At 38.9% G+C, this 14,544-nt stretch overlaps 1 protein-coding gene across 10 annotated transcripts; it reads left to right on the plus strand.

The window, feature by feature from the left end:
• Positions 1-1,242: 1,242 nt before the first annotated feature.
• On the plus strand, positions 1,243-14,420 carry LOC125725220 (histone-lysine N-methyltransferase SETD5-like). Of its 10 annotated transcripts, none has more exons than XM_049001955.1 (15): positions 1,243-1,691; positions 2,815-2,938; positions 3,082-3,244; positions 3,384-3,576; positions 3,753-3,806; positions 4,235-4,321; positions 6,500-6,571; positions 6,781-6,867; positions 8,305-8,376; positions 8,519-8,627; positions 9,865-9,935; positions 10,021-12,277; positions 12,454-12,540; positions 12,662-12,724; positions 13,875-14,420. In XM_049001955.1, exons 2-15 carry the CDS (start codon positions 2,821-2,823, stop codon positions 14,126-14,128), a joined length of 3,687 nt encoding a protein of 1,228 aa, XP_048857912.1. In that variant the 5' UTR covers positions 1,243-1,691; positions 2,815-2,820; the 3' UTR covers positions 14,129-14,420. The 10 variants fall into 10 exon arrangements, with proteins under 10 accessions (XP_048857912.1, XP_048857911.1, XP_048857910.1 ...); XM_049001954.1 differs by lacking the exon at positions 4,235-4,321 and adding an exon at positions 5,509-5,595; XM_049001953.1 differs by lacking the exon at positions 4,235-4,321 and adding an exon at positions 6,146-6,232.
• Positions 14,421-14,544: the final 124 nt, after the last annotated feature.

Below are 14,544 nucleotides of genomic sequence, written 5' to 3' on the forward strand. Positions count from 1 at the left end.
TATAACGGGTTCTTATCTGGACTGGCATTAATATAAGCAGGGAGTGGTACTGGGGTCGCGGTACAGCTGCCCATCCACGTAGAGCCGGTCTACGGCGATGACAGCTCGGGAGCCCTTCTGAATGAAGTTACGTCGGATTGGGAACAGAACTCTGCGTCGCTCCAGGATCTCTTTGAGGAACTGGTCGTTTACGCCAAAGTCCGTTCCTTTCAGCTCCCTGCCGCGGCTCTTCACCTGCTCCTTCTGCTTAAAATGTCCAAATTTAGCCACAATAGGACGCGGTCTCAGTGCACCAGGCCTCTTGGCTCCCAGCCGATGGACTCTCTCAAAGCAGATGTTTTTCAGGTGGGTCTTCATAAAGGTTTTAACAGTAACTTCTGCGTCCTCTTCGGCAGATTCCGAGATGCCTGAAAACACCAGGTTATCGCTCATGTTACGGGCCTGTAGATCGATGACAGTCTCTTTAGTTTTTTATGTTCTTCATTTAGATGGGTCACATTTTCAGTTAGAGACTTAACCGTTTTCAGCAGAGAGTTTCCACCTGCTGCTGGCTGAACTCCAAAGATTCCCTCAGGGATTTGAATTCCTGATGTAGAATCTCGACCAGAGCCAACCTCGCGTCGAAGCTGGACAATCGCTTGTCGATTGAATCCAGGATGTCGGCAAAGTCTTTACCAGTCGGCGATGCTGTGCCGGGGGAGTCTGCCGGGCGACTTCTCTTGGAGGACGGCGTCTCGCTTTTGGCTGGAGAAGATGCATTTGCGTTCTTCTTCATGACTATAATGTCGAAGTACCAGTCGATGTATTCCTGAAGAGATTCCAAATTCCCCTTGCTGTCCTCGCTGTTCATTCAGATTTTCCGCCAAGTCTCCGGTGTCTGACGTCACCTACAGCATTTCTTTTTGCTTTAACAAAATGATCCTTATACATATTAAGAAAAAATGTTAACTACAGTACATTGTATATATGCCTGGTGATTTTTGATTGAGTTTGATTATCAAACTCTAAAGGTCAGTCCTTGGGGTGTGCACTTGTGTGCATGTCTGGGGTTTTGTGTGTGTCTGTGTGTGTGTGCGTGTGTTTCTGTGTGTGTGTCTGTGTGTGCGTGTCTGTGTGTCTGTGTGTGTGCGTGTGTCTGTGTGTCTGTGTGTGTCTGTGTGTGTGTGTGTGCGTGTGTGTCTGTGTGTGTGTCTGTGTGTGTGTCTGTATGTGTGTGTCTGTGTGTGTGCGTGTGTCTGTGTGTGTGCGTTGGTTTTTATGATTTATCAGGACTTTTCACCTGATTACGTGCCGACATTATCGGGACATTTGGGATTATGAGGACAGGGACGGTGTCCTCATAATTCCTGTAATACAGATGCATTTATCTAAGTTAGAAAACCCCCCCTGCAAACTTTGGGGCCAAGTCCTCTTACACCACAAAACCACGAAAACCAGTTCACACAGTGTAAACTCTGCATTCAGCATCGCGCCCTCTGTAGGCTGGAGCCGGAGAAACACCAGAATAACACTTGCGTTAAGATTTACGGCTGCTGATTGGCTAGTTCTGGACTAGCCATCTAAGGTTGTGATTGGCTGAGAGGTATGTCATTCACTGCGAATCCTCGTTTCTATCGGTGGACTTCAGCAGGAGACTAAGAGGACACTACAATATCCTGTAATATCCAAGTCGTGGAACAGACTGTAATCAGGTAAGAAAATTGTTTTTATAATAGAATAATAGACTAAGTTTTCTTTTCAAATTGCTGGAGTTAAATGCAAATTCCAAGGGGTGTACCCATACATAAAATGCACGGTTCGATACAAACTTCGGTTTTGGATTCATGGTTCGGTGAAATTTCGGTACAGCAGGGAAAACAGAATATGTTTTTAAATTATTTATTTTTAATACTGAGACCACCAACTCATTTATAAGATTAAAATCTGTCGACGTGTCTGATTAACAAAACCCAAGAGACTTTTATTCGCACATTGTAAAAATAAATATGTAAAATAAATAAAAACATCTAAAATAAAACATCATAACTATAATGAAAAACTTCGGTTTTGGATTCGTGGTTCGGTGCAATTTCTTTACAGCAGGGAAAACACAATCCAATTGTCGCCTACTTCCGAGTATGGCCGCAGTTACGTAGCGATAATTTTTATGCCAGGTTAGAATTTTCTGGCAGAGCTGCTTAAATGCCATACGGAGAATAACTTGCGGAGGTTGTTTCTGCCTTTCTCTGGTCGCACATACACTTGGATGATGTCGTCTCAAATCAGTTAGCATGTCGGATATGTTTCCAGCAACCGAGTTGGGTATAACGGAGCCGGGAGACTGTCTTGGTCTCGCCGATTATACACTCTCCAGTGCTGGTGTACCGAAGTGATGTACCGAACTCTACGTGACGAATACGTGCACCGGCACTGCCTACACATTCCTAATCCCTGTTAATACGGAAGCATTATCTGCATTGCTTCGAAATTTACAATAAATACCAGATTGTCGATCGTATTCTGTTTCAAAGGTGAACACTATGTAGTCATTAAGTGCAGATAAAGCGATTTCATTGTGTAAATATTGCACCGAGGATGATTCGGTGTCGTGCGATAAGTCCTTAGGATAGTATGGCTGTATCTGTGCTCTTTAGGTTAGCTCATATCCAGAATTCATTTGGTAAATTCGATTTCCCAACAAACTTTATTAGTCATTCGTTCTTACTGAATTACATTTGTAGAATAAAAGGGATGTCATGCATTAAATATCTGCTTAAAACATAAACTAAATAATATAAACTGAATATATGAATAAACATCAATCATTCTTCACAGGAGGAGATGGCTTCTTCGAAGTTGAGAAGTAGAAAACTTTCTCCAAAACAAGAGGCTGCATATTTTATATCTGCATGTAAAGACAAAGATGGACTTTATGTGAAATATATAAATTCATATAAAGGTAAATTTAAAGTTTGTGTACGAATATTTGATTTTATCCAGGGTTTTTTTGTGTATTAATGTTATGGTGCTTATTGTTAACAGGGATCATCGTGCAGGAGCATTCGAGGCTGATCTTAATCTAGTGTTTGCTATCTCTTGTAGGCCGTGGGGTATACAGCAGATTCCATTTTGAGAGGGGAGATTTTCTTCTGGAATACAGAGGGCAACTCATCAGCAGGCATGAATGTGAAAGTAGACAGAAAATATATCATGATGCCCTCAAAGTGTTCATGTTTGAATTTTATTTCAATGGAAAATTGTTTTGGTACGTATGACATTGCATGTTCTTTAACATAATATAAGCCTTTGGTGACTGCTGACATACTCATTTTTAAATGTCTTTAGTGCTCTGATATTTACTAGAATATGGTAGTTTTTCTGACTTTTCACTTTATGTGATACAGCATTGATGCTGCCCGAGACGATGGCTCCCTTGGGAGACTGGTGAATGATGACCATGTTAGCCCAAACAGCAAAATGAAAAAAATAACCATATCAGGAAAGCCCCATCTATGTTTATTCGCAACCAGAAGCATTAGTCCTGGAGAAGAAATTACATATAACTACGGTGACTCTGACTGGCCATGGAGATGCAAGGTATTTAGACATGAAAGAACCATTTAGAAATAATCATCCTTCTGCAAAAGAAGGGTGAAATCCAGATATGTTACTTAAGTGATTAAAAGTATTTTCATTAGTTTATATTCTTTTTCTCAAGCCTTTCTCATTGACAATGATTATCGTATATCATAATATATAACTAATATTTACAGGTGGCTACTGAAAAAGACCAACTGCACCCAAAAGAGCAGAGCACATCAAGTGAGGTAGGGAGGACAGGGAAAGTAATTCAGTTAAACTCTTGTATGTGTGATTATTAGGTTTAAGTAGTTGGAGATATAGATGTGTGTTGAATGAGGATATGCAGAGAGAATGCTGGTAATTCTCTGTCCCTGCAAAAGGGAGATCAGCGTGTGAAAGTGTGCTTGACAAAAGCATTGTCTGTGAGGATATGGTGTTGATGAGAACTGCAGAGATTACTGGGATTTTGTGTTTCAACATTGTGTGAAACAATGCTTAGATATTAGAAATGCAGTTCTGTCAATGATAGTTTTATGTAATTTTTTTTGTACTGATTTAGTTGTATAGTTTTGCTTATGTGTGGTAGGAGCATTTAATTGACTGTTAACATTCTGCTCTCTCCAGCATTCCTACCATGTGCAGTATGGAATTATATTTTTATTTGTGTTTCTAGAACATAACCGATGTGGGAATGACTACGAATGTCCAGTTGTTGCCAGAAGGACAGCATGCAGATGTCCTAAGAGAAGAGACAGAAGAGGTAAGTGTGTAAACACAAACCTAGTTTGGCGGTACACTAGGTTTTAAGAGGACCCTGCAAATGTGTTTCGGCGTAGAGTTTTATCAGTTGTGTGTGTATATAGTGTTTGACAGAAACATGGACTCGGGGGTCTTCTTAATATGAAGCTGTAATTTATGTCATAGATGGCCTTTTGCTGTGTTTTTGAGCGGGTTCACCACACTGGAACATAGACCACTTATAGCAAGCAGTGTTTTGCATGAAATATTGTTCTGAAAACTATTTTGTAGGCTGTTTCTGAGGGAGACCCCTGTGCCAATACTCTGATGGATACCTCATCACTTAGCAAAGAAATGGAACAGGTAATTTGCATTATGTGCCATGCATTAGGAGCTTAGATATTAGAAATGCAGTTCTGTCAATGATAGTTTTATGTAATTTTTTTGTACTGATTTAGTTGTATAGTTTTGCTTATGTGTGGTAGGAGCATTTCATTTACTGTTAACATTCTGCTCTCTCCAGCATAACTACCATGTGCAGTATGGAATTATATTTTTATTTGTGTTTCTAGAACATTACCGATGTGGGAATGACTACGAATGTCCAGTTGTTGCCAGAAGGACAGCATGCAGATGTCCTAAGAGAAGAGACAGAAGAGGTAAGTGTGTAAACACAAACCTAGTTTGGCGGTACACTAGGTTTTAAGAGGACCCTGCAAATGTGTTTCGGCGTAGAGTTTTATCAGTTGTGTGTGTATATAGTGTTTGACAGAAACATGGACTCGGGGGTCTTCTTAATATGAAGCTGTAATTTATGTCATAGATGGCCTTTTGCTGTGTTTTTGAGCGGGTTCACCACACTGGAACATAGACCACTTATAGCAAGCAGTGTTTTGCATGAAATATTGTTCTGAAAACTATTTTGTAGGCTGTTTCTGAGGGAGACCCCTGTGCCAATACTCTGATGGATACCTCATCACTTAGCAAAGAAATGGAACAGGTAATTTGCATTATGTGCCATGCATTAGGAGCTTAGATATTAGAAATGCAGTTCTGTCAATGATAGTTTTATGTAATTTTTTTGTACTGATTTAGTTGTATAGTTTTGCTTATGTGTGGTAGGAGCATTTCATTTACTGTTAACATTCTGCTCTCTCCAGCATAACTACTATGTGCAGTATGGAATTATATTTTTATTTGTGTTTCTAGAACATAACCGATGTGGGAATGACTACGAATGTCCAGTTGTTGCCAGAAGGACAGCATGCAGATGTCCTAAGAGAAGAGACAGAAGAGGTAAGTGTGTAAACACAAACCTAGTTTGGCGGTACACTAGGTTTTAAGAGGACCCTGCAAATGTGTTTCGGCGTAGAGTTTTATCAGTTGTGTGTGTATATAGTGTTTGACAGAAACATGGACTCGGGGGTCTTCTTAATATGAAGCTGTAATTTATGTCATAGATGGCCTTTTGCTGTGTTTTTGAGCGGGTTCACCACACTGGAACATAGACCACTTATAGCAAGCAGTGTTTTGCATGAAATATTGTTCTGAAAACTATTTTGTAGGCTGTTTCTGAGGGAGACCCCTGTGCCAATACTCTGATGGATACCTCATCACTTAGCAAAGAAATGGAACAGGTAATTTGCATTATGTGCCATGCATTAGGAGCTTAGATATTAGAAATGCAGTTCTGTCAATGATAGTTTTATGTAATTTTTTTGTACTGATTTAGTTGTATAGTTTTGCTTATGTGTGGTAGGAGCATTTCATTTACTGTTAACATTCTGCTCTCTCCAGCATAACTACTATGTGCAGTATGGAATTATATTTTTATTTGTGTTTCTAGAACATAACCGATGTGGGAATGACTACGAATGTCCAGTTGTTGCCAGAAGGACAGCATGCAGATGTCCTAAGAGAAGAGACAGAAGAGGTAAGTGTGTAAACACAAACCTAGTTTGGCGGTACACTAGGTTTTAAGAGGACCCTGCAAATGTGTTTCGGCGTAGAGTTTTATCAGTTGTGTGTATATAGTGTTTGACAGAAACATGGACTCGGGGGTCTTCTTTATATGAAGCTGTAATTTATGTCATAGATGGCCTTTTGCTGTGTTTTTGAGTGGGTTCACCACACTGGAACATAGACCACTTATAGCAAGCAGTGTTTTGCATGAAATATTGTTCTGAAAACTATTTTGTAGGCTGTTTCTGAGGGAGACCCCTGTGCCAATACTCTGATGGATAACTCATCACTTAGCAAAGAAATGGAACAGGTAATTTGCATTATGTGCCATGCATTAGGAGCTTAGATATTAGAAATGCAGTTCTGTCAATGATAGTTTTATGTAATTTTTTTGTATTGATTTAGTTGTATAGTTTTGCTTATGTGTGGTAGGAGCATTTCATTTACTGTTAACATTCTGCTCTCTCCAGCATAACTACTATGTGCAGTATGGAATTATATTTTTATTTGTGTTTCTAGAACATAACCGATGTGGGAATGACTACGAATGTCCAGTTGTTTCCAGAAGGACAGCATGCAGATGTCCTAAGAGAAGAGACAGAAGAGGTAAGTGTGTAAACACAAACCTAGTTTGGCGGTACACTAGGTTTTAAGAGGACCCTGCAAATGTGTTTCGGCGTAGAGTTTTATCAGTTGTGTGTGTATATAGTGTTTGACAGAAACATGGACTCGGGGGTCTTCTTTATATGAAGCTGTAATTTATGTCATAGATGGCCTTTTGCTGTGTTTTTGAGCGGGTTCACCACACTGGAGCATATACTACTTATAGAAAGTAGTGTTTTGCATGTACATTAGGTTTTAAGAGCATCGTGCAAATGTTTCAGCATGTCATAAATGGTCTTGTACAGTGGTTTTAAATAAGTTCGCAACAATAATGCCATAAGGATGCACTGGATGGTCATGGAGAATACTAGATTACTGATGAGTGACTTTAATTATTAATTCCACTAGTTGCTACTTAGAATATATATAATATTCCTTAGTTTTCTGTAATTAAAATAGCTTTTGATGAGTGGCACAAATTTAAAAATAGAAATAGATCTGCAAGACCTAAGTCTTACAGTACTATTGTTCAACTGATTCAATCACGTGAACTTCAGCTGATTATCTATGGGTCACCAGATCAGCAACCATAAGCATCTACTGTGTTTAGGAATAAGCATCTACTGTGTTTAGCTTATTTAGTTTATTTTAGTTTATTTTGCACTTTGTGTATTGTAGGAGCACAAAACGCCAAACTGATTCTCAGTTGAATTGGGACAGTGGGGAGGTACAGACACCATTTAATTGAAGCTGTTGAACTGTATGTTACATGTTATAGTTTTCTAGTTTTTGTAAACGATTTCATGACCTCTCTATATCTCCTTAATGATTCACTAAGTTTATTTATTCATATACTCCAATGAGTAGAAATATTACTTCAAGAAGCTGGCACATGGGGCGGTATGGTGGTGCAGTGGTTAGCACTGTTGCCTCACACCTCTGGGACCCAGGTTTGAATCTCCACCTGGGTCACATGTGTGCGGAGTTTGCATGTTCTCCCCATGTCGTCGTGGGGTTTCCTCCGGGTACTCCGGTTTCCCCCCACAGTCCAAAAACATGCTGAGGCTAATTGGAGTTGCTAAATTGCCCATAGGTGAGCATGAGTGAATGGTGTGTGAATGTGCGCTGCGATGGGCTGGCCCCCCATCCTGGGTTGTTCCCTGCCTCGTGCCCATTGATTCTGGGATAGGCTCCGGGCGACCCAGTAGGATAAGTGGTTTGGAAAATGGATGGAAGCTGGCACAAATAATTGCAAGAGTTGTTTCTGTTCCCATAAGCATGTGTTTTATGCATTGACATTGTCTGAGAGGTCAGTGATCTTGGTCCTAAGCCTGCCCAAATTATGAATTATGACAATGATTCTAGCAGTTTTTATTGACTGCTGGTCTAGATATTATTTTTTGTGTTTATCTGAACTTCTTCATTTAATCTGTTTTGAAGGTAGCCACCAAACTTGATTTTTGCAAGACAGGGGGTCACAGATCATCATTTCCAAATGAGAATGTTGAGAAGGTAATGCAAGGTTTTAATTATACTTGACATGTAGGTGTGCCATCTACAGAATTATAGTGAGATATTGTGATTTTTAGTGTCATTTTTAAAAAGCCTTTAAGAATTCCCACTCAGAATGTAATTTCCTTTTTGTTTTGTTCAGCAGCCCTGTAAGCATGAGGTCATCCATGCAAATTTTTCAAGCATGGACAAATGTTCTGCATGTTTTGGACCTGTGGCGCCACTCAAGTGGATTGGTCTGAGGTGTAAAGGTCAGTAACAGTCCTTGCAAGTATTTAAGATAGTAAGTAATATTATGCAGGTTTTTTTAAAGTGTTTCTTATGCAGTATTTGTCAAATTGTTACTTTGCTAGATTAGTGTCATTGAAGGTGATTTTGGATTGGTGGAGAAAAACTGGAAGGTGTAATTCAGGTAGTAAAGGTAGCATTTGCCCTGTGTTCTCTGACTTTGAATTGGGAATGTTAACACTAAATTAATTAATGATCGCCAAAGTTCAGATTGTCTGATCACCAGTCTCAGTTAGATGATTCATTTCCCATAAACACAAAGTGATATGAAGAGGTTTTATCATTCAAGCCAGGAATGTTTTTACTTGTGTATATGAAGGCACAGTAGTAGGAATATACCACAAGAATGCACCATAATAATACACAGAAACACCTCCAACAATGAAAAAAGGAATGCTGCTTTATCTGACAGTTATGCCATGCATTGCAAAATGTGCAGTGCAGAGTAACATTTGTATGGGTTAATGAGCCCTCAAATACAAGCATAAACAATGTGTTGTTTATATACTTAACTAATTTAACACCATAAACAAGTATACCTTTTCTATCACAAATAATGAAAAACCCCATATCTGAAGTCTCTCTACAGGCTTTTTATATAACCCAGGTTACTGCCAGTTATCTTCTTTGCAGTGCACTTTGTCTTGTAGAGTAGTTGAGTACAAACTTCCCATTCAAATATTTGTTACTTCACAGCATCCTAAAGATAACTCACTATTTGCAAACATGATTGCTGTTAAGACCTGGCATTAGCTATTCATCAAAAAACTTTACTTTTCTGTCTCAAAATTACTTGGTAATATTGAGACAATGTATTGAGAGGTAATATTGAGAGGTAATATTACTTGTGTTTCATGAATCCTAATTGTGAGGAAGTGTATAAGCCCTGGAATCATCGCTTATGACTAAACTGTTTTATATTGTTACATATGTAATTATCATCCATAGACCCAATGTTAAACTGGCACTTTTTTAGCTAGGGCATTCTTTGTTTTTACATTTTTATTTATATAGTGCTTTTACATAAACTCAAAGACGCTTTGGTATTTTGTGTGTGTGTTTTTGTTATGCCTATCAGTTAAGGGTTTATCTAATCATGGCCTAATAGGGGTTGATTGTGGATTAAAGGAATTAGCCACAATTTGTGTCCCTATTTTAAATACATTTGAAATATGAGTACAATTTATTTCTCTCTTATAGTGTGCTCTAAATTTTGGCACAAGAACTGCTTTGCAAAATTTGAAAAGAATGATGAAGAACCACTTTCATGGGTGAGTACAGTATATTTACAGTTTTACTTATGAACCATCTCTCTTCACAAATGCTACATAGTGATTTTCTCTTTTCTGATACTAGGATATAGGATTTTCAAGTTCTGATGAGGAAGTGTCACTCTCAGATGAGGAATATGTCCCAGACTCAGACAGTGAATCGTGCAGTTCAGTGGAGTTAGCAGCAGGATATGTAAACAATGTCCAAAACAAATGTTCCTCAAATGAACAGAACGTGAAAGTTGCCACCTCAGAGTGCACCAAATCTCAGAAAACAAAGTTGAACCAGGAAGGTGTAAGCAAAGGTTCACAGTATTTGAAGGCCAGGGAAGTGTCTTGTTTAAATGAGGATGATTTATTTTGTTGTCTGGAGGAGTTGACAAGTGGAGAATCAGACAATGAGTCAGACAGTTCTGCAGAAGGGACAGATTTACTTTCAAGCACCAGTCAAGTTAAACGCCTTTCAGAGATCAAAAGATCATCAAAAGTTGACGTTTTAATTAATAGATCAGATCGTGTTTCTTTGCCCAGAAAAGACCATAAAACACCTACAAGTGAACAGCAGTTGGAAATAATAGGTGGTACTAGTGCACTTGATTTGCCTGGAGATTATAAGGATGTATCAGTGGCAGGAGCAAAGGGTAACATGGCTGGAGCTGAGAAATGTCTTCAATCATCAGACATTTCTTGTTCTGAAAATAAGAATTACTGTTACATTTGTGGGAAACCACAGTCAAAAATATCTCGTCATTTAAAAACCCATTTGACTGAAGTTGAAGTTGCAGAAGCACTGTCATTTCCAAAACGCTCAAAAGAACGCAAAAGACTACTAGAAAAAATTCGGAACAAGGGGAACTATCGGCATAATTCCAATGTATTAGAGAAAGGAAATGGGTTGCTTAAAGTAAAACGAAGGCCAAACAAAGATTGTGATTCAAAACAGTTTGTGCATTGTATGTACTGCAAAGCAATGTTTGGGCGTAAAGAACTATGGCGACATGTGAGAAGATGTTCCTCAAAGCCAGGTTCAGTAAGTGAACATCAGGGACGGACCAGAGTGTTGGGTTTGGCTGCCATGGCAGAGTCTACATCTTTGCAGCAGATATCTGGAGGAGTTTGGAAGCTCTTGAGTGCAATGAAGCAAGATGACATATCTTCTGTTGTACGCAATGACTTCTGCATTCTTCAGCTAGCGCAGTCATTCTTCAACAAACATGGAAATGACCCTACCAAGTTTGAATATATTCGTCAGAAGCTTCGAGAAATTGGGAGGTTTTTGATAACATTGCGCAGTGAGTCCTCTATATACAGCCTTGAGGAAGCTATAAAACCAGCTAATTTCCAGCATGTTATTGAAGCTGTGAAGAAAGTGTCAGGTCATGACGAAGAAAAAAACTACTACCAAAGGCCAAGCCTAGCATTGAAATTGGGCCACACATTGCAAAAGGTCTGCGAGCTCATCCACTGCAGAGGTCTAATGGCAGAAGATGAAGAGTTAATTAAGTCAACTGAGACATTCAGAAAGCTATATACCACCAAGTGGTCTGAGCTAATATCACACAGGGCTTTAAGCACAATGAATGAAGCAAAATTCAATAAACCGTCAACACTGCCTTTCACTCATGATGTTCAGCTCCTTCATAAACACCTGGAAACTACTGCCAATGCAGCATCTGAAAACCTGAAAAAAACATCATCATCACAAAGTTATGCAGAACTTGCAAAAGCTACCCTTGCAAGGGTAATTATTTTCAATCGTAGGCGTGCCGGTGAAGTATCTAAAATGCAGCTCAAAAGCTTCCAGGAAAGAGAGAACACACTACTTCACGCAGATGTTGCAGTAGGTCTTTCCAAATTTGAGCAGAAACTCTGTAGTCATTTTAGTAGAGTTGAAATCAGAGGTAAAAGAGGTCGAAAGGTTGCTGTCCTCCTCACACCAGATATGGTAGATGCCCTAACACTTCTGGTGAATAAAAGAACAGAGTGTGCGGTTCAGGATAACTGCTTCTTGTTTGCTAGACCCAAATGCCAGAGTCATTACAGAGGTCAAGATTGCTTGCGGCTCTATGCAACTCAGTGTGGTGCTCAAAATCCACAACATCTCAGGTCAACACATTTGCGCAAACACGTGGCCACTCTATCACAAATTCTTAATTTGAAAAACAATGAATTAGATCAAGTTGCTGACTTCTTGGGGCACGATATTCGTGTACACCGTGAGTATTACAGGCTTCCAGAAGCGACAACTCAGCTGGCAAAAATATCCAAACTTCTGCTTGCTATGGAAAAAGGGTGTCTCCCTAACTTTCAAGGCAAATCACTCGATGAAATTGAAATTGAAGGTACGCTTTTGTACAGTATCTACTTCTATGTCCTTTTCATGATAAATATGTGAAATCTGAGCACATTCATCTGGATTGGTTAACTATATGCACCTCAGATACTTTTAAAACATGAGCATAATATGTTTTGTAGCATCATTGTCCCAGTTTAGTTCAATTTGATTTCTTTGTTTAAGATGAGATCAACTTAACTGATGGCAGTGATGGAACTGAACCTGACAGTGATACAGAGGATGCTACCTTGGGCACACCAAGACTGAATGGTATTTTTAAAGTATTTTCATGCATTCTGCAGTGTTAGCAGCATATTCAGTTTATTTTTCTTCCATGTTCTACTAGTATTGTTTGCATGTATACTGACTGAGCAGTTCCATATTCTTACAGAAAGTCAAAGCATTCAGCCAGCTACAGAAGATAATGCTGGAGGCTCAACAGATTCCATCAGTGGTAACTTTCAGTATAATTCCGATTTTTTTATGGAAAGAAGCTTGATTACCGAGACAATAAGTTTGTCCACTGCTAAGTGGTATATTTGGCTGGCGTTGTGGCACATCTTACACGTTGCCATAGATTCTGATGCTTTTGGGACTTGTGGCAACATGAATGGTGTTCCCCAAAGCCATTTGTAGTAAAGGAGTGAGGAAGGGTCTGGGTTTTTGGTTTGCCTGCCAGAATCTCACAGGAGATGTCTCAAGGGGTTCGTATAGCTAGAGAAGACAATGCAACAGTTGTGACGTGTAGGATGGAGACTGGCAGTGGTGAACTCTTGTCTGTAAGATTCTCATCCTTCCTCCAAGGTTTATAGCTGGTATCAGCATCTATATATTAAAGACCAATTTAACTATGCCCAAGTTCTTGTTCAGGCATGCCCTACTAGGAAGTGAATCTATGTTGGGATTTTTTGGCAGGTGATCAGTGGCAAGAAAACCTTGTAGTCTGTACAATCATCATAAGAGTAAAGCAACACAACTGAGTCAGGACTTTTGTCACAGGTCTCTAGGGAGGTCATTTTTCTCAGTGAGTTTTAGTGGTGGGGGACCTTTGCTGAAAAAGAGCCATATGGAGAGCTACTCTGGATCAATCTGGATTTCCCTCTGTCTCCCATCAAGTAACATTCATGTAGTGACATTCATGCTGTTTCTCTTATTTGCAATATTCTATGTGTTGAATTCTTGCCTTATTTAGCCAGTTAATATGTGTAATTAATTTGGGTATGACCTGGGTATGAATCCATCTTTAAACCATTGTGAAGCTCAGCTTTCTAAACCTTGGATAACATAACTTTTAAATGTCTGTGTGCTAATTAAATGGAATAATGTTAAGTTTAACATTACTACAGATTATAGCACAGGAATTCTGGTGTCATTCTTCATAAATGACTATTTTTATATCCTTTGTAATTAATACACAAATTTAGCTTTTCGATACAGGTTGTATGCATTCTTTACTGAAAGAACTGCCCTACACATGCAACTGTAGTAAATTATATCCCAGCTCAACATTATCATTCTCAGCAATCTCATGTATAACTACTTCAGTTATTTGTATGTGTTTGCATCTAAATAATACTGACTGATTTGTTTTTTTTCTGTGACAGTGGGCCAGGTTTTTACAGCAGCAATTAAAACCTCAAAGAAGAAGTCGCGAACACAGTGGTCAAAACAGGAGGTGACAGCTGTATTGAAACATTTTAAAGATCATATAACCAAAGGAAAACTGGCAACAATGGCAGAGTGTCAGCAGTGCAAGTCAGCTGAGGACCCTGTTCTGGCAGGGCGCACTGTACAAAATATAAGAGATTTTGTTAGAAATAGAGGGATCACACTAAAAAGGAAAACCATGTCTAATTGAATATATATTATTTTCTATAGAGGCAAAAATGCCAAGGAGAAAAATATTGTTTATTTCTAATTTTTGGGGAGTAAAGAATTTGCCCTCGTGTCATGCACTCTTAAGTTGCAGAAAGTCTTTTGTTACAAGTTATAATAAAAAATTAATTATTTTAATATTAATATTTTAATTTCACGTTAGTACTTGTGCATAAGTAATCTGCATTTCATTAATCAGGAAAAAAGTCATTTTTGTTTTTGTGCATATTCGAGGTCCAATAAAACATCACTGACCTTCTAGCACAGTGAATGGACATGTTTGTGTGTGTGTTCATTTGATGTCCTGGAAAATCATGTATGACCTCACAAACAATGTTCTCGTCGTAGGAGGGAGTTTCTTGGGAGGTTCCCATATGCTACCATAGTGTCAGGTGGTAA

Source organism: Brienomyrus brachyistius, unplaced genomic scaffold (assembly GCF_023856365.1).
Source record: "Brienomyrus brachyistius isolate T26 unplaced genomic scaffold, BBRACH_0.4 scaffold63, whole genome shotgun sequence".
In the NCBI taxonomy this organism is placed as follows: domain Eukaryota; kingdom Metazoa; phylum Chordata; class Actinopteri; order Osteoglossiformes; family Mormyridae; genus Brienomyrus; species Brienomyrus brachyistius.

Coding starts and splice junctions, on each gene's coding strand:
- LOC125725220 (XM_049001955.1), top strand. CDS start 2,821: ATGGCTTCTTCGAAGTTGAGAAGTAGAAAACTTTCTCCAAAACAAGAG. Junction 6,868..8,304: donor TAAGAGAAGAGACAGAAGAG/GTAAGTGTGTAA, acceptor TCTGTTTTGAAG/GTAGCCACCAAACTTGATTT. Junction 8,628..9,864: donor GATTGGTCTGAGGTGTAAAG/GTCAGTAACAGT, acceptor TCTCTCTTATAG/TGTGCTCTAAATTTTGGCAC.